Source organism: Ciconia boyciana, chromosome 2 (assembly GCF_034638445.1).
Source record: "Ciconia boyciana chromosome 2, ASM3463844v1, whole genome shotgun sequence".
Taxonomy (NCBI): domain Eukaryota; kingdom Metazoa; phylum Chordata; class Aves; order Ciconiiformes; family Ciconiidae; genus Ciconia; species Ciconia boyciana.
The window spans coordinates 78813331-78839591 of NC_132935.1; the positions used below are offsets into that span (position 1 = coordinate 78813331).

The 26261-nt window shown below is 38.4% G+C and overlaps 1 protein-coding gene across 8 annotated transcripts in view; it reads left to right on the top strand.

Annotated features, from left to right (window-relative positions):
- ADCY2 (adenylate cyclase 2) overlaps nt 1-26261 on the top strand; it is a 237679-nt gene that overhangs the window by 203558 nt on the left and 7860 nt on the right. For 5 of the 8 annotated variants that reach the window (XM_072853064.1, XM_072853061.1, XM_072853060.1 and 2 more), the window contains 7 exons: nt 1283-1402; nt 7966-8150; nt 9685-9769; nt 15715-15873; nt 22490-22636; nt 23810-23917; nt 25985-26099. In XM_072853064.1, coding sequence (XP_072709165.1) covers nt 1283-1402; nt 7966-8150; nt 9685-9769; nt 15715-15873; nt 22490-22636; nt 23810-23917; nt 25985-26099 — 919 coding nt within the window. Of the gene's footprint in view, nt 1-1282; nt 1403-7965; nt 8151-9684; nt 9770-15714; nt 15874-17122; nt 17375-22489; nt 22637-23809; nt 23918-25984; nt 26100-26261 lie in introns of those variants that run through there. The other 3 variants (XM_072853062.1, XM_072853063.1, XM_072853066.1) reach the window with 3 other exon arrangements.

Genomic DNA, 26261 nt, shown 5'->3' on the forward strand with positions numbered 1-26261 from the left:
ATGGAGATGCGATGAGTTCAGGATTTTAATTAATTATGTGGGTTTAATGACAACTCAGCTGAATCACAATAACCATCCATGTGACTGCTCTTACCTCATGGTAAGTATAAACCACATTTACCTGTGAGTCCCAATGAAGGAAAACTACCTCACATTTGCTGAGCATGATGTTAGTGGCTGGGATTATGTCAATGTGCAGCAATGTGTTAAGCTGCTATAACGTCATGATCTGTCTGAGCTCCACTTGCATGAGGTACGGTGAGCTATTAAGGTTTTGTTGCTGTGAGTAAAGGAGCTGTCATTCAAGGATGTATGAAAACATATTTTCTGCAGAACTAGTATTAATGCTATTGCACGACTCACTGATAAAGTCTGGGAAGTGCGTTTACAGTTTTGGTCACCCAGAAGGTTGAATTGAAAGAGGTATGTACAGACTGTGACTACTAGAATTATCAGGGGAATGAAGAGCTTGTTTTCTGGGAACAAACTAGAAAAACATAGATTGCTGAGCATAGTGAAGGCTGAGATGGCATTAAATATTGGCAACATAAATACTAGGGTGAGAAAGGAGCTATCTGAAAGCTAAAGGATGAGATTAACACAAGAAGAAAAAAACATGGGAAGTGGCCATGAATACTGGTTAAACTTAGAAACAGTTTAAGTGGTGAGATTCAAAGCAGTGGAATTAATGTAGTCAAATCTAACTTGTTAAGAAAGCACCGGATCAATACATCAGAGGGTACTGTATGATGGTGGGTACCTGTGACATCAACTGGCTGAATGTGATGACCCAGGAGATACTGGTTCCACTCTTCTGTTTCAATAACATTAGGACCAATATTATCGCCATCGTTATTATGAGAAGGATTACATCTGTGTAAATCAACTTCAGTAAAGACTTCTTATTCTTTCTTTAATTCTTCCTGTGTTTAAATAGGAGGTTCAGTTGAGGTAAACCCAGGAATTATTCATAGTGAATATATTTCATCATTGTCTCTCGTGTGTGTGAGCTTCTGATATATGAAAGTAACATAACAAATAAGAGCCTTTCGTCTTTTATTCAAATGGAAAGTGTCAGATGGAGGTTAACAAAGTTGTTTTTGTCTGAGCATGCAGGAACAAGTAATCAAGTGATGTCATTTTCCCTTTTCTATTTCAATTTGCAGTGAAATACCAAAGTTAAATGATTACTGGCAAGGCTTTCTCCGCTTCTCCATTTCTCTTCTCTGTTTTGACCTTAAACAGCTGACAAGCTAATGGATTATATGTTGTTTTTCTCTAGTTTTTCCTGGATAATGCTGTGAAAGCTTTTCCCTCAGTTCTTAATTCATCAAATGCAAGTTTTCCTAATTCAAGTAATCAGACACGGTGGTGTATACAAAACAACTGTTTTTTCCTACCGGTAAGTTCATTTTACATTTCTTTGTTTGTTTACAACAATTACACTAAATTGACTGTTGCCGGATCTGCTTGAAGTTAAACACCCACCAGTTTTTAAGACTGCAGCAAAAGCTTGATTTTTTTTTTTCAGTCACCTGCTACTGCATTTGAGGGAAGTGGGAAGTTAAAGGAGGTTAGTACTTCTGAAAATAGAGGTTTTAATGAATGTCAGATTGAAAAGCAGGAAACAGTCTGATAACTAAAAAGCGTAGCTCACCCATGCCAACAAATGGGCAATACGAGATATCAGGAGAACACACAGCAACTGCAAAGCAGACTGTGCACTGAAAGCTCCACATCACTGTCAGTGAGAAAACTAGGTCAGTTTGCAGATGGTTTTCACAAGGACCAGTGGTAGACCTGAAAATATTCACCACTTTCATCATTGACCTGGCAGTAAATGTGAAATCTCTGATCGTCACACTTCTGTCATTGCATATTTCATTAAGGGGTGGGGTGAGAGGGGGGAAATACAACACTCACGTACCACTATATAAACTGTTTAAAAGATCTGAACTGATCTGAAGAAGATGTCTTGGTGTGAACAAAAGCACAGCGGCACATGCAAGAAGAGAGGGAAGGACATTCCTGAAAAAAAATGGGATCTCTTTCCTAGAGAACAATGATTCTTAAAGGGATTGCAAAAGACCTGCAGTTGAATATAACAAGCTGTATATTGTGCCAAAATAGGTCAATAGTCTTTGGATGAATAAGCAGGAGGCAGTGAGAGGAGAAGGGAGATTATTTTATCTCTATGCAGAATTGAAGAGACCAGTACCAGAATGGTGTCTGCTGATTTCCACACAATATGTTTTACATGAAACGGCTATTCACCATGTCAAGTTAAACAATCCTAAGCATGCACAAAAGCAAGGTGTTAATTATGTATGGAACTCTCCTGGAAAAAAAACAGTGGCAGTAACTGCACCACTTATGAACTTTCAGCACCTCCCTGATAAAGCAACAGCAAAGCATGAGTTTCTGTTTCTCATTTTCAAATTTAGCTAACTAAATACCACCAGGTATGGATAGGTGCCTACGTCTTCTTTTGGCCCTGACATCAAGTTATCCTTGTTGTCGAAGAAGTGATGCAGTCCTTCTCCCAGCCTCTGCATATGTTCACACTCACAAGCACATAGAAATAAATTGTTCCAATGCTTATTTATATTTGTTTGCTTTTTTAGTTAGCAGGTTTTCTAGTAATCTTTTTTTATATTACTTGTTATAGTTTTTAACATCTTGAAAGGTATTTTGTTTTCATTTTTACCAGTAAGTTCTCCAACAAGCATCTGAAGGATACAGTTTTCATAAATTATACTTATTATTAAGATTCAATCTGCTGTTCTTAAAAAAAAAAATATCTTTGTGTGTCTTTTTCCTTTGTTTTCCCACGTATAACTAAGATGTTTGTCAGCTCTTCATGTGATTGGCACATTTGTAACAATTTAGTGATTTATAGATTTTAAACTATTAAAATGCATTCTTTCATCAAATAAATTTTGTCCGTGATAAATTGGCACAAAAATTATGTTAAAAATGTCACTTCTGATAATAATAAATGAAAAGGTTAGGTTGGCTAAAGTTTTTAAACACTTTTTCCCTTTTTTTATGAAACAGCTCTCAAATGCACATCATTTTCATCCTCATTTGCATCTTCTAGCTTGAAAAAGCTACAAATTCCTTTTGAGTCATAAGTGTCGTGGTTTAACCCCAGCGGGCAACTAAGCACCACACAGCCACTCGCTCACCCCTGCTGGGAGATGGGGGAGAGAATTGGAAGGGTAAAAGTGAGAAAACTCGTGGGTTGAGATAAAGACAGTTTAATAACTAAAGCAACAGCTGCGCACACAAGCAAAGCAAAGCAAGGAATTCATTCCCTACTTCCCATGGGCAGGCAGGTGTTCAGCCATCTCCAGGAAAGCAGGGCTCCATCACATGTAACAGTTACTTGGGAAGACAAATGCCATCACTCTGAACGTGCCCCCTTTCCTCCTTCTTCCCCCAGCTGTGTATGCTGAGCGTGATGCCATAAGGTACAGAATATCCCTGTGGTCAGTTGGGGTCAGCTGTCCCAGCCGTGTCCCCTCCCAGCTTCTTGTGCACCCCCAGCCTGCTCGCTGGTGGGGTGGGGTGAGGAGCAGAAAAGGCCTTGACTGTGTGTAAGCACTGCTCAGCAGTAACGAAAACATCCCTGTGTTATCAAAAACAAAATCAAAATTTATCAAAAATTTCAAAAATTAAAAAGTTATCAAAATTTAAAGTTATCAAAATTAAAAGTTATCAAAAATTTTTTTTCACAAATCCAAAACATAGCCCCATACTAGCTACCCTGAAGAAAATTAATTCTATCCCAGCCAAAACCAGCACAGTTACTACTTTTGATCTTTTTTTAAAAAAATCTGGAAATAAAATTATTCTCTCTTTACTGAATGAGATACTGAATACTTAATCTGAAAAATGTTTGTTTCCTTAAATTAAAAATGCAGTCTTTTGAATCTGTGTGTTAGCTTTAAGCTTTATTCATGCAGATAAACTTCCTGTGATTTATGATAGTGGACCTGACAGATCTATTGACAATGTCATCTAAAATGAGTGAATAAGAGATTTTTGAAGTATTTCAGCCCCAATAGAATTTAGTTAATCTTGAAGTAAACTAATTGAGTCTGCCGCTCCTCCACCCCCCAAAATAAATTTTCTGAGTTGTGTTGCTTGCTTTCTTGCTCTTTTTAAAGACTTAGGAAAGATTACGCAGTAAGTTTTAGGGACTTTGCTTGTGTTTGGTTATTATTTTTGCTATGATGCTTCTGTAGTTTCCATATAATAGAAGTTAGACCTGGGAGATTTCAAGTCGTGCATATCTCTTCCTGTGATAAAATACAGTGTGGTATCAGTGCTGCCACCTCCACATGTTAAATAAATAAAAGTCATAATATTGACTTCTAAATGATGCAGTTTTGGAATACACTTTATTTGACTAGGGAATTCCAAAATTACTTTCTTCTCAAGTTTTTCTCCATAGACATATTGGAGTAGAATTCCTTTTTACTTTAGTAAAGATCTTTATAACCACAGAACTGTAGGTCTTAAAATGTAAGAGAAGAGGCCAAATGCACTGGGCTGGAGATAAGATCCTAAGGGTGTAGTGCACCTGTGCAAGGCACTGGGCCTCTGATCCTGGTAAGAAAGGCACTCAGACTCTGTAAGGTATTGGTTAAAATACCATTTATTGGAGCTAGCACAGGAAGGAAAAAGAGAGTAGATGGAGTTACATCCCTTCAGATGCGGGAACTCTGAATCGTACAGCATCAGATGGTCCTCCAGTCAGGGACGCCATGTGGTGTAGATCTGTGGAGATGTTACCCAGTGTTTTCCTCTTCTGAGCTCTTACAGGATTTCCTTAAAAGGAAGCATTTCTTTTCATCATTTCTGCTGTCAGACAGAAACGACATCCATGAGAACTTGCTGCTGCACTCTTAGATAAAGTCAAGGCCGCACAGGTGGCTTAACCGCCACTACCAGGTGGGAGCTGCCTGCAGGCTCCTTGGTTGCAATAAGTTGGCTGAGCTGGCTGACGTTATGCCATGGCCAAGGGATACGCAGAGCACAGCACAGACCTGCGCCTGCTCAGCTTCGCTGCCATGTGGATTGCTAACTCTGCAGTCTTGCATGTCCAAAATAGCGCAACGAAGCTGGTGAAGGGTCTAGAGCACAACTGTTATGAGGAGCGGCTGAGGGAACTTAAGGTGTTCAGCCTGGAGAAGAGGAGGCTGAGGGGAGACCCTATCGCTCTCTACAACTACCTGAAAGGAGGTTGCAGAGAGGTGGGGGTCGGTCTCTTCTCCCAAGTAACAAATGATAGGACAAGAGGAAGTGGCCTCAAGTTGTGCCAGGGGAGGTTTAGATTGGATATTAGGAAAAATTTCATCACTGAAAGGGTTGTAAAGCATTGGAACAGGCTGCCCAGGGAAGTGGTTGAGTCACCATCCCTGGAGGTATTTAAAAGATGTTTGGATGTGGCACTTAGGGACATGGTTTAGTGGTGGACTTGGCAGTGCTAGGTTTACGGTTGAACTTGATGTTCTTAAAGGTCCTTTCCAACCTAAATGATTCTATGATCTTCCGGTCAGGGTCAGTACAAAGGATTGGTATCACTGCAACTCTCTGCCTTGGAAAAAGCCTCAATGCCTGTGTAGTCTGAGTTCTTTCTTTCTTCAGTAGGTTGTACAGAGGTGTAGGATGAACAAGCTTGAAATGGATCTTCACTAAGAAACAAGCCCAGTATACCTACACACAAAAGCCGTAATTTTTTCCCAGCTGGGCATTAATTCCTCTGTAGGAAAGTTCATGTTCCTTTGATGAACTGAGAGCAGACTGCTTGGCCCAGGAGACAGGCTGCCATTTGTCTGGCAACTTGCAATTCTTGTGCTTTGACAAAGACCAGAGCTCTCATGCTATACATATGACAGTAATTCTGCCAGTCCTGATCTTCTGTATGGCTACTTTGACTGTTCCTTCACCAAATTGTTACTGTTTTACAGTGCCTTGCCTGCTTTGTAGCTGCATGCATCCTTCTGAGAAGCTAGCTAGAATGCCAGTTACCTCTGCAGTGTATCTTCTGAAGCATTTTGTCTTGCAGTTCCTCCTCTGATTTTTTTCAAGCCGTTTTGCATTAGTCTGAAAAGCTGAAAGGGTTAGAGAAGGATTCAGGCTACAATACTTTAAGCATCTACTAAAATTTGCAAATTCTGTTATTAAAAGGGTGACATTTAAATTCCTTTGACAGGAATTGAAAAATTTGTTTGCAGTGTTGAGCACTCGGAAACAATGAATATGTGTAAGATACAGTTGGAAAAAGGTTTATTTACGGTGGCAATTTTGAAAAAAAGCTTCATAACCTGGTGTGGCTGTTCAAGCAGAGTTGCCTACAGACTCGTTTACAGATCTGCTTGTTGCTTACTGCAATATTGCATTGCAATACACAATATCGGAATCTGCATTCTTAAATGTGTGGCTGTGCCACTCTTCTCTAATCCATCCACCCTTGTTTGAAACCTTAGCTGAAATTTTCAATCATCTCGTTTATGTATTCCTATGGAACACTAACAGAGACTGTCTGTTCCACTTGGAAGTTTCTTGGTCTTTGTCAAACTGCATTCAGTTGTGTATTCAAGACTGCCTTTTGTTTGCTTGTTTCTTTTTGGAAAACTAATTTCACAAGTGCCTTACAGAGTAAAAAATGGATGCTGCTACTTCTACGTAGCACTGAATTCGGAGTGTGACCTCCTGTGGAATGCAGCCATCAGAGAAGTTTTATTTTTGGTGATTCTGAACAGCAGTTCTTTCTATTTCTTATTTCAAGCAGATCTGCAAGCAAATTACAGTAACAGCAGAGATTCAGATGGCAGATCAGTTCTGTCTGATGGGTGCTGTGAAAATTATTCTTCTTAGTGATCCTCCAAAATTAGTATACAGTGATTCAGGTTCTGTCAAAAGTACTGCCATCAACAAGTCAACAGTAGTCTGAAAATAGCATATCTAGAAATAGAATGCTTTGTAGTTTCAGAAAAGATAACTTCCTTACAAGGTGCAGGAGTGTAATTTTCAGGAAGCGTCTTTGGCAAAGGTGCTGCATGTTAAGGACTAAGATAATGATTGTAGTGAGAATGTATTATTCCCCTTTTTAGCATTAATTTTGATGCCCTAATCCACTTCCAGAAAGTATCCAGAGAAAATATTTTTACAGGAATTTAACTTCAACCATACATATTGGTGTTGATATACATGACATAGGAAAGTCAAGACTTTTTTTAATAATTGAATGTGTTCTTAAGTAGTCATAACTCAAGAGGATTTGACAGAATGATTTTTTTAATTTATATTATGCATAGACCATGAATATAATAATTTTATGTTCTTCATATCTGAGCTTTATTTCTAGAGTTTGTAAAATTGCGTATCTATCAGGTTCGTAACAACTGTGTACTGCATCAATATATAAATACTGCAAATATAGGCAATGAAATTGTTGTTTTCAGATCTTTAGACATTTTACCTTGACCCTTATGCTAGTAAGACATACAGGGTAGTTATTGAACTCAAGCACGAGTAAAAACTGTACAGTGGCACAGGAATAAATCTTTTGTCAGTCTGCTGGCAGTAGGCTCTTGCATTAGACTTCAACACCAGGAGTGGTGTCCCACGAATAGGCACTCCTCACTACTGCAGATGAGTAAATCAAAAGTGACAAAGGGCGAAAATTAGGGAGCATAAATTAGGAGCATAATCTGGATTCTATTGAGTTTTGGGCAAATTGGAGCCTGGTAAGAAAGAGGGTCTATTTTATGAAATACCAACATCCGGTTATTGACTGTCTGTAAACCATAATGTCCCAGGTTGTGAAAGATTCCATGCTCAAGTGGTCAGTCAATAATTTGTTTTTTAAACTAGCCTGAGCATTTTATTATGTATGATTTTCTACTCAAGAGCCAAATTCTAAATATTTTCCATTTGATTTTTCTTTGCCAGTATTTTATATACAGCTGCATATTAGGGCTCATTTCCTGTTCTGTTTTCCTGAGGATAAATTATGAGTTGAAAATGGTGATAATGTTGATTGCATTGGTGGGCTACAATGTTATCCTTCTGCACACTCATGGACCCATGCTGGATGACTACAGTAAATTTATGTATGCAATGGCACCTCTTAGAAGGTAGGTGGATAACTCCAGTCCTTCTGAAATTAATAGAAATTAAATACTACCTATGGCAGTTCTTATGTCATGGAACAGATTTTTTTTCTGTGTTTGGCTATATATTCTACAAGTCACAATTAAAATCATTGTCATGCTGCAGTTAGTATATGATTTAATGTCACACCTCAGAGCATTAGAATAAAATAAACAAGTCTGGGCAAGGTGTTTAAATCACATACTATAGGAAATAGAGTATGGTTTAATTTGCATTTTTGTAATAAAGGACATTAGGAAGAAGTCATCATTAAGGTTGTTAAGGCCTAAGGCTGAACATAATTAAGGCTGTTCAAGCATATTTGCTGCAAGCCAAAGAAAATCAACTTCCTCAGAACTAGTACATTGTCTTAAAACTTTACAAATGCAGTCTTAGCTATTGAAAAAATTGGTAGACTAACAGTTTGGATATTTCTTTGCTCTGCTTTCAAATTTTGTGTGTTAAATTTTCAGTGAGACTGCTGAAATCTTTGTTATAGGTGATAATATATCAGACCAAAATTATGACTCTTAAGTATTGCTGTGTAAAATAATTTTTGGACACATTTAATTTCTACTTCATTTTCAAAAGAAAGACATGATTCTCTTCTATGTAAGCTGAGTGTGCAGTGCATATTCCACAACAGAAAAACTGAATATTTGGAGTAGAGTTTCAGTATCCTTTTTCCTGTGCTGTAAACTGCTCGAGATCTTTAGGACACAGAGACAACCATGGAAAAGGATCTGGATTTTTTAAAAAGTATATGTTTTCTTTGCTCTTAAATCTAAAGATTAAATAAACAAACCCAGGTCTTTATGTTTCCATTGCGTTAGTGGAAAGGATATCTCTGTGATGGGATGGAGAACCATGTGACAGGTTAGATTTAGCATGTGCTTCTGGCAGCCTTGATTTTGCCAGTCAAGCTGTGTGTCTGTTGGTATTTTCCTTCCTAAATCTTTCACCAAGGTTCTTCTTTCAGCGGCATCAGCAGGAGAGTGCTAGTGCGAACTGTTTCCCATTACTCTAGTGTCTTTTCCCAAAGCAGAGTTTTTAATAAACTCTGTACAAGGTCTAGTTTGTGCCTCCTGTAATTCTGAGGTGAAAAGGCATCTTGGGAGTTAAGTGCTTTAGTTTCTGTTTCTTCACATTCATTGGATACAGTCAAGCTCTCGATTATGGAAGTAGTGTTACTACATTTAAAAAAATCTCTTTTTAATCTGCCTGTATAGAATAAGCACCAAATGCTCTCCATTTGTAAGCAAATAAGGGTATTATTTCTACTAAATCCTCATCTTATTACTGGACTTCAAAATGTAGGCACATTTGCACAGAATGTAGTAGAAGTAATTAAAGTTACATAATGGAAACAATATTTCATCGAATAATAAAGCATACCATATTTAAATGGTCTTAGCTTATATACCAGAAAGTGGTATAAATTGTGGTCTTATTCTTGTGCTAAAGTAATTTTGTTTTAACTTTTGAGGAGCTTGCTTTACTTATGTTTTTATTTTATAGGCCAGGAATACTGAAAGACCTGAAGACAATGGGCTCAATTTCTTTGTTTATATTCTTCATCACGTTACTGGTTTTGGGTAGACAGGTAAGATGCACATTTCTCTTCATCTGCTTCAGTGGACACAATGCCAGCCTCCACATGCAGCCTCTCACCTTCTCAAACATTTTTTAGATTTTCTGACAAACCCTTTTATTCCATTCTGCCCCACACCCTTGCAAAGGTGTGTCAGAAGCATCTAAAAAGCTATTTTTCTTTATTACCTTCCAATATGCCCTTAAAACTCACCAATAACTGTCAGTGAGACTGTAGACATTATGCTGATAGTGTACTGTGACTATTGCTTGTCATGCTGACCAGTATCGTCTCATAGCTTCCTAGTGTGCTCCCATCTGTCTGCATCCATCTGCTGTCTCCCTAGTTGCTTAATTACAAGCTATTTTCTTCACAGTTATTACCATTTGATGCAGACACAGAAACAATGTAGCACGCACACAGAAGTGTACCACATGCTGAGGCCACAGTTGCACTAAAAGTATGACCCAACAGGAAACTACTACTTCTTACTACCCAGTTGTGCTTTTTCAGTACAAACGTGATGTCAATGGTCTTGCCCTTTACGAAGTTGAGGGCAGGTGCAAGGGCAATTCTCTCTAAATCCTCAGGTCTGTCCATGATCCGTGGCTAACAGCTGCAATTCCAGCCTGTTGTGCCAGGAATGATGCAGTGCACAAGACAGGGCTCTGAGATGGAAGAGGCAATCCATGTGAAATCTCATGAACAGCCTGTACCTCCATAGCCTGCAGCCTTGGGAAGGATCTTATCCCATACTGTCTTTAAATCACTCATTTACATTACAATTCCCCGAAACATAATGACTGTAATTTAAATTGCCAAGCAGGCCCTGCAGGTTACTAGGCAAAAAATTCTGGCAGCTTCTCCAGTATTTGCTGCAGTGGGGAACATCCTTCTTGAGTTAGAAATAACATTCTTCATCTGCCTTGCTGCCAGCACTGTATTAGAGTTTGCTCATTTGATGACGGGAGCAGAGAGTGGGGCTGGAGCACAGCTACGTCCACTCAGAGAGAGGGATAAATACTTCATCGCACCAGTTGAGAACATTTAATCCTTGTCAACCAAGGTGTCAGATGGAGGTGGTGGGTGCAACACCAAGAAAAAAGGACAGAAAGAAGGTCATCTTCACTGGGCAAGGAGAGTATTTCTTTGTGGGTTCAGTCACGTCAACAAGAAAGTTTGTTTTGCATACAACAACAGTGTGTGTGTTGCTCCCTGTCACACCAACTGAAAAATGATTCTGTAATGGAAAAAGTCTTTGTTTTCAGAGCTGTGGGTCCAGAATCCTTGTCATGATAACACTTGTTTGTGGCTCTTCAGTCTGTTGCCTTTGATTTTTCTGCTAATTTATTCTCCCTTAAAGAAGAAGGATAAAAAAACCTCTGTGTTTTCACTCTCAAGCAAAGTCTAAATGATAACTAGAAAATGTTATGAACTAATTTTAATACATACCTGGCATAAGACCTGCCATTGTAAGTTACTGTTGGTGATACTGACTGGTAGCAAATGCTTAGGAAGAGAATAGGTGAGGAAGTGAACCTGCATAGAGTGACCTTTCCAGGGACATATGCTTCCCACTTTCTGCAAGGTGGCATTTCCGTGGCGACATTTAATAGCTATTGGTTGCTCTGCTTTCTGTTACACTGTCTGATCCCTTTTTAACCCATTTTATCTTCCTGGTCTTCCCAACATTGTCTGATAATGAATTTCACAATTTGATAAAAAGTCATGTGAAAGTATCCATCTTCTCGTTTGTTTTTAAACTTTCTGTTTGCTACTTTCATTGAGTGGCACTTGCAGAATGCTATCAAGCCATCTTGGCAGTGTAGGCAAAGTAAAATTCTTCCTTACCCTTCTTCCACAGAGGGTAATATACAAGTAATTTCTCTGTTTGCTATTGCATTTTTCTACTTTGCAGATAATAACATCTTTTCTCTTCTCTTAATATCTGATTATTTTAACAATGCTAAAGATAACAGCCACTGATGAAAATGGTGGTCTTTCCATTTCCCTTGAGCTGGCATTGGTGCTCCTCTGTCCCCAGAGTGAGGAACCAGAAAGTTCATCTAAACAAAAAGTGAATGCTTTGCTACAAGCCTAGCTCTGTGAACCTGCTCACCACTGGTCAGAGAGATGTCCATCCTGATGCAAAAGCAGGAGGGGGAATGTGTGTCTCTGGTTGAATGGGGATGGCTAGAGGGAGAGCTACTGTATCATTAGATGTTATACCAGCCAAGTTAATTCTCAGGTTCAGCTAATACTTTTAGCTGCACAACCAGCAGCATCCCTACTGAAAGAAGTAGGCCTTCCCTCAGCTACTCATTCTTATCCTTGTATCTCCTCATTTGTACTGGTACAGCTGCCTGTGGAGCTGTATGGTGGCCCAAAATAGGGAAATGATCTGGCTTAACAATTAACCCTGGAAAAATGATTGGTTTTCAGCCAGATCTATTTCCTGATCTGGTCTTATGGTGTGGCTGCAGCAATGCTTGTGCCAAAAGAATGAGCATAGGATGGGAGCGAGCAGCCAGAAGTGAGGTAGAGAAAGTAAAACTGCTTTTTTTTGATGGTCATGCCAGTGTGGGCTACAACCATTCCCTGGCACTGAGATCAAGTGACGCATTTCATTCTGCATGCATGCCGTTAGAGCTATTTGAAAATAGGCTGGCAGCAAGCAGACGATATAGTGAGAATGGCAACTCTTGCACCCTGCCCAGTCATTGCCTGGGAGAGTGCAGATTGGTATGGGCTAGACTGTGTAAGGAATGTGCTCACATTTCAATACTATTGAGCATTAAATCTCTCTTATGGCCCAGTCTGAATTACCAGTATTGACATAGCCTGTGACTTCCTTTCTCATCAGTACCTAAAATTACACATATCCCATTACTCTGTAGGCTAGGTGAATATTTTGTTTTTCCCATGATTCATTATATTGCAACACTGAACTTCATTGCCTGTTTTACTGCCCAGATGTTTATGGCAGCTTCCCTCAGCCATCAAACCTGTTTATTTGTAGTTTCTGTTCTGTTTTTTAGTGAGCTTTTATTCTGTGAGAGGATCCTTCTCTTCTTAGATACTGTAGTCTTTTCAAGAGCCTCTTCTGAAATAATTTAATGAAAACTCATTTCAAACTTCTCTCCTGTTCACATGCCCATTGACTTCTTTGTAACAGGTGGAGGCATGTTTACAGAAGAGGTGTCAACTCTTCTCCATTGTATCAGCTTTAGCTAATATATCTAAATGGCTCTTTTCCTTGGCATTGTTTTTTTCCGAAGTACCTTGCTCTATTGTTCCCAGGGTCACCCCAGTTCTTTTCCAAAGATTTGCATTATATCCTTACCATTTGTCAGTTTTCTGACACTGTGGCTGTTTTGAATGATCAGGCTATCCACCACAAGTTTCAGACCAGCAGCTTTTCATTTTGGTTACTTTAGAGCTGATGACTTCTTGTTGATCAACTTATTAACGTGTTCTAAGACATCTTCTGCTGAGGCTCCATGTTGAGGCAGTTTCTCAGACTTGCTGTCTGTAAGTAATGGCTGTGAGGTGGAATCTCCTTAGCTCCCTCGCCTGAATGAAAACCCAGGTTTAATTTCTAGTGATCTTACCTGCTTTAGTGCTGCCTTTGCTGCCCCTTTGCTGAATGCCATAGCATTCATCTCCCCTGACTCTAGACACCTAAGGCATAGGCAGCTACTCTTGACCTGCTTATCTTGACTTTCTATGTGACATTCTTTCAGTGAGGAGAATTAGCTCATTGCCTCACTCAGGCAAATATTGAAAATAGACCCAGGTGAGTGTCCCACTAGAATTTAAAAATATAGATAAACCCATCTCTGTGCAATCAAGGAGACATGAATCAGTTCTTGTTGCACTTAACTGCTTTTGCCCAAGAAGTTACCAATGATTTGAACCTCTGGGGTTGCATTGCATTGCCTTGCACATATGCATGGTAGTCTCTTGTTCTAGAGGAAGCCAATTGCTCTGTGGTGCCCAGAGGAACGCAGTGTCCTTCATGCCTCCCTGGGCGTTCCACTATGCTCACCTGCTGGGAAGTGCTGTCAAGTAAAGCAGCATAAGGTGAAGAAGGAAAATTTTGTATCATCTCAAGGATATTGTGCCTGCAGATGTATAAGGGCCATTCTGAGATATTTTCATTCTGATATATTGAAAAAGTTCTGGAGATAACATGTAAAGTAGGAAACAATCTTGGTTTTCATACGACTGCAAGACTACAAAGATGGAACAGGATCTTTAATGGTGTGTATACTAAATTGGCTAGAACATGCAAACAAAAAAACCCCACTATTTAAAGTAAGTTTTAATAAGGTAGTGGTTTTGTTTTTAAAGTCTGAATAGGCATTTTGAAATATGATATGTTGACTTTTTTAATTTCAAAGCAAATTGTAGAATACATTCTGCTGTATTTTTTCTGATTTCTGAGTTTTCTGCCATTTTTTGTGGCAGCCTAAGTTTCATTCAATAAATAATAAAGCAGTAAATAAATTATCCATTTAATATTAGGTCTTAAAGAAGAAACCTATCTTCTTGAAGCCTTCAGCTTATCTAGGACCTTTTCTTTTCAATACAAAGTTGGTACAATGTATGGATACCTAATTTCAGTTTTATGCCAGGCATCCAGTTTACTTTTGTCAATTTATGCAAATAATTTTGACATCCCAGGTTTTTATTGGATTTTTTCTGCATGAATACAGTTGGTGGCATTTGAATTTATCATCTATGTGGGGAACTTAGATGTATAAATATATAATCTACATTTAAAAGCTTGCCAAGTCATTTTAATACCATCTCATTTCAACTTTCTACTCTAGCTTCGGCTGTGACCTCAACAAAATATCTGTGAATCATTTTGAGCTATGACAGCCACTGTCCAATCAGAAAGACTACTCTCATTTTGATGTGAATGCTTACTGACTGCTAATAATACTAGCTAGCATTTTTAGTTTTTTCTATAGTAAGATTGTCATCACAATCGTGTTCTCCTGGTTAATAACGTAGTCTTCATTGAGGCTGCATGATAGCGTTAAACCATTGGACTACATTGATTTATATCTTGATTTATATCAACTCAAATGAGATAGTCAGGCCAGTGGAGGCTTTACTGTAGAAATAATGCCATAGAATTTATGAAACATTAGCAATATTGAAGAGAAGTAGAGAGAGCTCCACAAAAATGCATTTTTATTAATTTTTCAACATCTTTTAAATTAAATCGGATCTCCAAAAATACTAATATTCCAAGAATGTTATACATTTGCATATAGTTCCAGTTATTGTTATTGTTGGGCATGTTAAAAAACAATTATGAAAACTTTGGGACAAAAAGAAAAGAAAGATAAAGTATTATAGAAAGCAGTCTAAAAAAAAAAAAACTGGCCAACTGACTGGGCCATTTTTGATAATCTGATAATGATTTTATAAACTGAAGGATATTACATAAATAAGCTGTTTTTTCTTGTACTGCCCACTTTTTATCAGGCCAATTGCATGACATAAGTTCAAGTTGGCAAAAGTTAGGGTCTTCCTGAAAAGCCCATTATTGTAAGTGAAATTCTACACTTCAGATAAGTAAGACATCATATTAAGTTGCAAAACTGTAAATTGTTTCCATAACAGTGTTTGATTTCTGGAATGGATTTCTACTAAAGCCTGAGAGTAAATAAATAAATCTGCTATTGTTTAAGGCACCTTGCAACTTTATTTGTTTCCTGGGCCTTTTTATGGGCCTTTTTGTTGGGGGAGGGGCTTATAAGTTTGATGAAATGTATATCACATAGTGTGTGCTTGGGGTTTGACTTCTGTGGGATCTGGAATTGTACTTGAGTGGGCAAATAATAGCCTCGTAGGGGTGGTGCTTATTTTGTCTTTTAAACCTGTACTCCAGCAGGACAAGATGCCTATTGTTTCTTTACCTCTGTGTCCTCTTGTAACAGAATGAATATTACTGTAGGTTAGACTTCCTGTGGAAGAACAAGTTCAAAAAAGAGCGGGAAGAGATTGAAACCATGGAGAACCTAAATCGGGTGCTTCTGGAGAATGTGCTTCCAGCCCACGTAGCTGAACACTTCTTGGCAAGAAACCTGAAGAATGAGGTCAGCCATCTCTGTATATCCTCTGCTCTGTAAGAAAGCAGTGTATCCTGGAAATACCACTTAATGCTGATTTGAGCAGTAGGTCCATACAGTGAGATTACAGATTTACAGTCACTTTCATTCCCCCTTACCTACCTGAAAGGTTTGCTTTACAGCACTGCAGGCACCTTAGTACCTTGAAGTAAAAAATGTGAAATTAGCTTAAGTGGCAATGCACTTTGCCTTTTGAAGGAGGGGAAAAAAGAGTGAGGAGGAGAAGGGGATGGTTGAATCAACATGGATTTAAATTTAAATCATATGCATTCAGATACTTTCTTCTTTGTGATCAGAGTGGAACTGCATCCAGGTTCTGAATTTTCTTCTGGTGACTGGAGACCTTGCTTACTGGAGTGAAAATTAACCTTTTCCCTGAAACAGCGGCTATGTTAATTCTGGAAAGAGGTTCTGAACGCTGAATTACCTGTTTACTCGCTGCTTATGGACCTAATCCACCAGAAAAGTCAACCAAGAGACCCCTGTTGACTTTGGTGGAAATTATTGCTTTATTACTGCTCCTAATATTGCTTTACAGTTTTAATAAAGCAAAAAAGGATGAAAAAATAAAAGCATTTAGAGAGAGTAGTGGTTCTAGAGATCTTAAATGCAATAGTTTGAATTACTTGTGCATACCAAACAATTGTTCCAAAACTGACAAAAGAGGGGAGAGGGCAGCTTTAGGGATTCATTTTTGATCTCCTGAGTCAAAAAGGACAATGTCTTCCCTTTCGCTGTGGTTTGCATTAAGCAATACTAATCAGTACTTTATATCAGTACTTTAGTACTACCTGCAAATATTCATTTGGTAGCTAATGTCGAATGAAAACTGCTGTGGGGTTCCTTTGAATCCAGTGAAGACCTTGGCTAGAAGCCAGGTTGGCTCAGCTCCAGTTCTCAGTTCAGGCATTAAACACAGCAAACCATTAGGAGATTGCTTTCTCATTTATGTGCTATTCCACTCAGCTCCCCAGCAGAGCAACACCATCTGCTCACCTTTGTATTGGCAACTGGATTTATATTGTCACCCCTCAAGATTCTTAGGTTGGAATGAGCTTTAGTAAATTTAGTGAAGATCAGAAATTGTAATGTGCTGAGCCCTCCAATCTGTCATGTCAGCTGAAGTAAAAATGATTTGACATAATTTTAGTTGCATCCCTTTAAAGAAAAAAAAAAATCTTGAGTTGTTTCTTGTTTTGTTTATCTCTAAATGCAGATTTCAAAGAGGGAGGAACCTTTCAAATCCCTGGAAATGTTCAGGAATATAAGCATCTGTCAGGTCTTCAGATTTGTTTCAATGTCAGCAAGGATGTGTTGAGCCTTAAAGGACATTCTGTATGTCTGTATTTGTATACACCTAAGAATATGTTAGGACAGATCAAGCCTTTGTTTTCTTTATGTGGATATTTAGGTAAACAGATACTGAATTTAAATTTGTCCATGTTTTCCTTAGTTGCAAACATTGATGTTAATATGGTTTTATGTATATTCTTTTCTGTTTAAAACAGATTTTGAGATTAAAATTAATCTAATGGATGAACAGTCTGTTTCAGAATACTACTTCTCTTAGAATTTTATGCATGCAGCTGTACGGAGAAAAGGGAAGACGAAGTATGCTGCTAGAGAACAGGCAGCAGGAATGAAAGGGGAAAAAATGAGTGGATGAATGCTAACTGGGAGTAGTGGGACTGTACTTTTAGATGACCAACAAAGGTCTTTTCATAACAGGGTACACATTGACTAATGCTGATATGGTAAAAGCAAAGTTACTTCAGAGCAAAGTGTAATAAAGGTTTGTTTGCTTTACCAGAACCTCTGGAACTGGGTTTCTGCTTATAGTCTGCATGCTGGGTACCAAACAGGGTACTTTCCAGTTGAGAGAGAGAAAGATAGGAATAAATATAAAATGAAAAGCAGGAAACAGGGCCAGGATTAAATATATCTGCACCTGGCTTGTGCAGCCTTTTCCTTTATGCTGTTAGGATCCAGATTCCCTATTAGTAAAAAGTGCTCAGGAGCTTTTGTGCTGCAAGCTAACTGGCAAGCACATTACTGAGCAAGAGGAATCCTGTTTCATTAGCTGCAGGATGGAGCCAGCACCCTACTTAGAGCAGAAATTCTACCCCAGAGAAGCTGACCACCATACCCTTCCAAGAGGTAGAATGGGACCAGTTTGCCTCCTCCATCCCAAGAAGGTCTCCAGGCACTGGAGAAGAAGAGGGGACAGTAAGGAGAGCCAACTAGCAGAAATTCAGATGTTAGCAAAGGGAAAAAAAGAAAGGAAAAAAAAAAAAGGGATTGACTGCAGAAGACAGGGTGATTTTTTTTTTTATTTTGGTTGAAAGAAGCAAAGCCATTCCTTCCTGGAATGGTGTTGCATTTAATTTTCTGCTTAAACATTTTGGAGAGTACTGTTTCAAGAGAAGTACTCATAGGAAAATTAAGACACCCAATTGCTACAGCCTTTATTATTATGAATGATTAAAATAAACTAGCTGGGAATGCCTCCTTAAAATTCTCTGACATTTATTGTGACAGCCACAATTACTACTCATCTGGTTATAAACAGTGCCATTTGTTGTTCCCATGCTGGTACTATGCTATAGAGCATTGCTGGGGATGGATATTGCCCCAGTATTAGAGGGGAAGGAAGAGAAATGGGACACTCTTGCTGAGCTTCAGCGTATAACAAGTGTTCACATACAATGTGTTCATTTATTTCTGAGGTGGAGGAGAGGAAGGAGTGATAACTGGTTATAGAAAAAGAAGAATTGCATCTGCAATTGTAACAGTCAGGCACGCAACCCTTTCTTACAGGTTGTTTGTCCCCGTAGTGGGTAGACAGCCAACAGCATAAAGCAAACTGATCTTCCTGTGTCACAGCAGCACTTTTATTTGAATCTCTGCTCCTGTCTTTTGCTCAGTCACATTTCTCTTCCTGATGACTATGCATTGTGCAAGTTGCCATGATTTATTCTGGGCAACACTTCTGCTTCCAGGGAAGACAGCAAAGGCACATCCTAATAGCTAATTAGGGCTCCGTGTTTAATGTCTGTAAGACAGACTTTTTTTCAGTGGCAATCATAAGACAGGAGTTGCCACCCATCAGCAATCCAGTCAACTGCAGGGCCCAGGCAGTATCCGGTGTTAGATACTTCAGCACAAGTTCAAGGAACAGCTGAAGATTAATGTCCTATTCACTCTTCTGCTTTTACCTGTAAATGCAAGGGCATGTTTTGCTTCTGCAGATGCTTTTTATACACTTCCTAGTTATGTATTTTTCTAGTATTCATAGAAGCATTCAGGTTTTTAATCCTCTAAGCTCTTGTCTTTCATGTTTTTGAATAGCAATGACATACACATGTATATATCTCGTATGTAAAATATTTTTCCTTATTCTTCTTTTAAATGTTCTATTTATCTTCTGCTTCCTGTATTATGAGGTGGTAAAATGAATCCATCTTCTACCATCTCCGCTTCATATTATTCAGTAATATCATATGCCTGCAGCACTGCATAGTTGGTCTCCTTTTCCTGTAAGGGTTCAGTTGTAGCTCCTAACAGAGCTGTATTCTTATGACGTGAAGTTATATTCTCAAATAAACCTTCACATGGCATTAGTTTCCGTGTACTATTTCAGATATGGCACTGTCCCAGTATCACCTCTGTGCCCAGATTCTGTCTGTTTCACAAACTTTACAACCAGTATCTCATCAGTAGTGTAATTCTGGCATGTTTTACATTCTCAGGATGCAAAATCAGCAGGATTCAGTAAAGCAAATAAAACTATCATCTAATGTTTATCTGGTAAATTAAAACAAATATTTTTTTACTAATTAACAGAATCACTAGGACAGTAGAATTGTGTATTAATTTTAACTGTAGTATTATTTTGGCTGGATTTAACTTAGTGGATTTTTCAAGCTGGTAGGAATATGAACAAAAATTATTTTTTAAAAAAATATTTGGTCACCAATATATACAACTTGTTTATTTTGTCAGGTCAAAAGTATGTGTAATAAGCCATGTTTTGAGTATTAGTTATCTACATTCTGCTAGAAATACTCTTGTATCTCCCTCCAGTCTTTTATATAACACTGAGAATTTCCCCTTATTTATTACCAAGGCCCTATATTTTTGATGCAGTCCTCTTTTAATAACCAGCACCATGTGTGTGGCCTGAATTCCTTCACCCCAAACTGAAATCAAGTTACGGGGAAGGTGACTTGAGGAAATAGAAGGAAAGCTGAGTTAACCACAGAATGTCACCTCTGGAGCTGTTCTGCTAACTTGCCTATGAAAAGCACTCAGCACATGAGATCTTAACTTTTTAGTATATTTATATGCAAATGTTACTGTAGCTTCAGTGTAGACATGCCTGAGGTAAATTTAAGTAGGTGAAGCAAAATGCAGACTGCAAAAGCTAAACATTTGAGGAGTGAGCCTGTTAATCTTCTTCTGCTGCTCCACTTAACTAATTTCAAGTTAATTTGAGTATATCTGCACCGAGTCTAGGTGCATACATACTCAAGCAGCCGCCAGTGTATGTCACTGCAGTATTACAGAGTGGACCTGGTTTTAAGTGCAAGAGACTGGAGCAAAGAGAGGTCATTTTGGGCCTGAGCTTCTGAATTTCTTAGAGTCATCCTGTATAGTTTCAGGCACTTCTCTTGAGTGCCTACATGAGGAAAAATTACCTCTTTAGCCTTTTTTCCATAACTGACTGAGAGAAAGAAACACTATCTGAGGTGATTCTGCCCATCTGGCATTAAAATGACCTTCCAGATAGGCACATCTGGTGTACCGACAATATAGGACATATAGGATGGTGTGCTCTCAAATGAAATACCTCAATCAGGTGCTTAAATTGCCTAAATTCAGTTCACGTCACCTAGCCAGAGGGGTTCCCTCTCCCCACCATTTGATTACTTTATTATGTGGATTAAATTTATTAACCAGGTATTTATGGAGATGGATAAAATAGCTGGCAGAAAAATATTATCACAATATTGGTTCTTCATGAAAAACTCTCTTGACAAGGGGACAATGGATATCCAGAACTCCTTTGAAGTTTAGTAGCAATCTGACAGTGAACTCATCAGCTTGGATATTTTTAGTTGCTTTTCATTTGCACAATCAGGTCACTTTAAAGTGATACTGATTTTGTATATATGGCTGTAAGCTGGATGTCAGGTACAGATGGGTGATTTTAACTGGCTTAGTTTTAAGAATATAAATAATAATGGTGAATTGCAACAATATATTCCATCCCCACTGCACAGAGGCATGGTGGAGCTTCAGTGATGCTCTGGTTATGGAATCCTTAGAAAATAAAGGGGCAGAAAAATCTAGTAATAAATCATCTACCTCCTCCAGCTGCCCGTGTTCCTCCCTGTCCGCCATTATTTTCATGTTTCCCCAGAAACTTCCCTCACACTTGTTCTGGGATGAGGCAGTCAACAGTTTTCCCGTAGTTCTGCTATTTTTTAGTTATACATCACCAACAGAGATTCACTATGTCTGTACACATCTGTGCAGAGACACACCACATTCTTTCAAAAAGAAACATACTGCCAGTGAAATTGCAAAAAAAAGCTTTGATAAGTAAAAAGGAAAATAATATCTGATGCTTCTTGAAATCACAGAACAAATCCTATTCACCTTATTCACATGAGTATTGAAATCCTTGTTTTACTCAAATAATAACTTGAACAGAATTTGACTTTGTAGTAGCTTGCAGCATCTTTTATTGCTGTGGTTACCTTTGTGCATAGATTTTTTTAAAAAAAGTATTAGCTTAATAAATGTTCTTTCTTTCCTTTTTTTCAGGATATGAATTTATCCTGAAAGAAGAGATATTATAACGTTTAAGGGCAGTGGAGAGGAAACTGAAGGGGGGCGTAGTTGGTCATTTTTAGCACCAGAATATTCCTGTGGAGCAGAGGTGTTCTCATTTCAGTGGTCACAAGGTGGTGGAGAATCTGACATAAATAAGTTTTAGTTCAGGTGACTTCTTTCCTTTTGCCTCAGCTCCTTGTTATGGAAAAGAAATGACAATTATTTTGTCCGATTAGGCATCTTGTCATTTTAGGGTAGGAACTATCAGGATTGTGTTGCATTATGCATTTGTAGTGCATTGGGTTTGTAACTGGGTTAGTTTTCTAGTTATTACAATAACACAAACAGCTAATAATAAATTAGAGATTATTTTGCAAAATATAGTTTCAGGCATACAAGCCAGACCAAATTCTCTACATGAGAAGCCTCAGAAATGGGCCCTATCTAATAAATTAGTGAACATTTTATGTTCATAGAGTTAATGTTAAGGAGGAAAGAAAGGTAACTTTAAATCACTAAAATATTTTCAGCTGTATATGTTGAGTCTCTTTAAACACTTTATACCCTGTTTAAAATTAATAAATGCAACTAAATGCAAAAAATACTCAACCACCGTCTTAAGGCATTCCAACCACTGCAATGCCTCCCTTTTCAGAACCAGGACACTGCATATTAATACGGAAACTTTTATTTAGAGCTGGGTATGACAGATTCTTTCTTCTTTATTCTGTTTTCTTTTGAACAGGATCTATATCATCAGTCATATGACTGTGTCTGTGTCATGTTTGCCTCTGTTCCGGATTTCAAGGAATTTTACACAGAGTCTGATGTTAATAAGGAAGGCTTGGAATGTCTCAGGCTGCTAAATGAGATCATTGCTGACTTTGATGATGTATGTACTTCTAACAACAATCAACATATGGTTTCAATCTTAATAACCCAGGGTATGCAACAGTAAGCAAACATACTTGAAAGGGAGAGTGGAGGAGCTGTCAGAAAAGAACTTTTGTGTGCCTAGTCACATGGAAGTTACTTACAGGGAGTATTAAAGGAAAAAGAGATTTATGTGGGATAAATCAGATATTGATCTGACATCATATGCAATTGCTTTTGATTCACTATAATGAGAAACCTATGTGTATATTTGATGGAGAAATTTTTGCCCTTTAGCTGCAGTTCATGAGGCAGTCATATTGCATGCCATGCATAACTACAGTCTCTAAATACTAGTGCCTGAAGTCAGGTACATAAATCTATGATGTCCCCTAAAATGATACAGCTTTGTGTTATACCTGATCTGTGTTGCTCTCATTATATAGAGCGTTGATCAGTTGATACATGAGTAACTCAAAGGATTCTAAAGTTTTAATATTCCATTCTCTGAAGTTCTAAGCAAGTACAGAGTATGACTACAGATGGATTGTGTAAAGGCAGCTGTAAAGGTCTCACTGAGAACAGTATTTGTCTTAAAGAAGGTTATTAGTGATGAAGATACCAGAAGAAGGCGTTAAGATCATGTCATGACTCAGAGAGCACAGTCTGGATTTGCGGATCTGCAGCTATAGAGGGTATTTTAGCAGCAAACCCATTTGGAGAGCATTGGAATGTTTAAAACAATCTGGGGTATGAACTAAAATTCTCGGATTTTAGTCCCATTGGCATGGACCACCCGTTGGCATGGAAGAGATGCTTACTTTCAGAAGGCTGCTTAAAACTGAACTGTTGGCTTGCATGGTGACTCAGTTCCAACATCAAATGAGTGCAAAGTCTACTGATTTTGAAGAGCTGTATGTACAATAAGGTGGAATTTGTTCTCGTTGATATAAATTTAGTCCCTTTATAATAGAAAGGTATTTTAGCAGACAGAAATTCCCTTTCCTTGGAGGCTGTAACCTTTGTTTTATCCATCCTTAAGTCCTTCATCCTGTATATATTTGTGAAGCCATTTGGGGTCTATTAAGAGACTGTTCTATGAATTGATGCTCTGAATGTTGTTAGAGTAACAATGCTGTTAGAGTAACAAGGCTGCTGATCTGAATAATGAATAACCATCCTTGTTTTACAGTTATTGTCAAAGCCAAAGTTCAGTGGAGTTGAAAAGATAAAGACCATTGGAAGCACTTACATGGCAGCAACAGGATTGAGTGCTACACCCAACCAAGAACAGTGTCAGGTACAGGAAAAGGTTCCTGCTTAATAAAAAACATGTTCAAATGAAGGCTAAAATTCTGTTCATTAAACTGCAGGTTATGTATAATGTTGTGGCCTAGTTTTTTTCTTATTAACGTGGATTGTAATGTACTAGACAAGTGTATACTTTTGTTTAGTAGTCTCTGTGAATTATTGTTCTTCATATTGTGGTTTGAAAATGCCACCTCTGTATTTGCTAAGTCTAAAACAGGCCTCCTACTCTAAATACAGTACAGCATTTTATTCCTACATGCTGCAGCAGAACTGGATTTATAGAGTGTACAAAAGACTGCAAGAATGAGTATTTTCCCTTGTAAGCTGGGAGGGCTGAGTAGCCGTATTAACTGTAGACTTACAGAACCCTCAGGCTCAGCACTGAGAACCTGTTCCTTTGTTTCTGGTTTACTTAATAGGATAGGATTGGGAACTGCAGTCAGTAGAAATGAAGTTCAGAGGAGCAATTCATAACTTTTAAGCAAAAACCTTGCTTTTGCCATGATCTTTAGAGTACTACAGGTTAGCAACAGAGAGACAGCAATTATAAATCAACACATTCTCTGCTAAGGATTAATGTGCTCTTGCCAAACTCATGTTCCTTCTAGACAGAAGCAATTAACACCTGAACTATAGACCCTAAGGATCCTGAAGGCAAAAAAAGAATTATTTTAAATTAGCTCTGACATTTAATACAGGGAGGTGAAGGGGATGAACGAAATGCAGAACTGTAGACTGGAGATGAGAAGACACAGAGGAACTCTCAATCACAACTAACACTAGTGTAAGCACAGGAAGAAATTTATCGTTTGAGTTATTTCCACAAACTGTGAATCAAGAGATCCAAGTTTTAGTGTTCCTTTGGTGATTTAGTACACATTTTCAAAGGAAATCCACCAAAACTCAGCAGCCTTCAGTCCAGATGCCCAAAGATCCACAGATACTGCAGTACCTAGTGTGGCAGTGACTGACTGCTAGGCATACTGCTGGGAACAGCTCCCAGCTTAAAACAAGCACCCAAGGAAGACTAAGTGCCTAAGGAGGGGGTCTGAATACATCAACTGAACAGGAAACGATCTGTCTTAGCTAGGAGTGAACTCCAAAGGAAACAGGCTTCATTCATCTAAACAGCTGCTCTGGCAAGCACCACTACTGTCCCACCTAGGTTGATACATCTACTCTATGAATCATCTCCTGAAGTTGTCATCTGTCCTTCTCTTCTGTCACTTTATCTCAAGAAATGAAGAAGATTCAGTCATTTCTCATAGAGATCAGTGAGTTCATCTCTTATGAAATCATTCTTTTGTCAGGGTCCTGCCCTGGGCTGTGGGAGCATAAAAATCAATTTGCTCCTCAGCCTGAGAGGACTCAAACCAGTACTTAGAAATCAGGCTACACAGGAGACATTAAGCCTATAGCCTTTATAGGTGGTATAAGCTCTGAGCTAGTAAATTAGGGGGCAGAGGATGGGTTGCCTTCTTCCTCTCTTCCTCTTGTATTTTATTCATTTTCAGGTCTATTAGATGTTCTCAGAGGTGCTTGCTTATCTACCAGATAAGATCAGTGGAGGAACTCTTAAAATTGTAAATTTCACTGGAACTTAAGTATTAACTAGGGTGCTGAGCTGTGCAACAGTGACAGTGAGGAGTCTCTAGGGCTGTCCACAAGCATTATTTATTATTAAAGGACATAAAATAGAAGCAGACTCTTAGAGAAAATTAATGAGCAAATCCTAGGCACACATAGACTTAGAGATTAGATAGCAGCTAATCAGTTATTTGACAATCAAAACATTAGATTAGAAATGTTTTGGATCTATCCTCTCCAGACTGCCTGATTGTGTAAGTAAAATGCATCCTGGTCTATTGGCCAGTGTTTGATCTAACTGATGCTGGACAGGGCACCGTCTTCTACATTACTTTTCTTCTGCTGCCTACTGGGACATTCCTAAGGGTTTAAGTGCTTTCGAGTGTTCAGCATATTTTGGTTGTATTTTCCCAGCAACTAAGGCTAAGGAAAATGATTTTATTCTGTTTGTTTGGCTGTTTAAATTCAGGAACCTGAACGACAGTATATGCACATAGGAACCATGGTGGAGTTCGCATTTGCCTTGGTGGCGAAACTGGATGTCATAAACAAGCATTCATTCAATGACTTCAAGTTACGAGTAGGTATGTATCACAGGATATTTATGAGAATATCATGGAGAGGAGGGGGAGAATTCAGTGTGAAGTACCAGCTGATTAAAGTGTTAGTGGAACTGACCAAAAGGGCCATGAAAGTAAATAGCACCATCTTTACTCTGTTTAAAGGCAGCCTACGTGGTGTTGCCT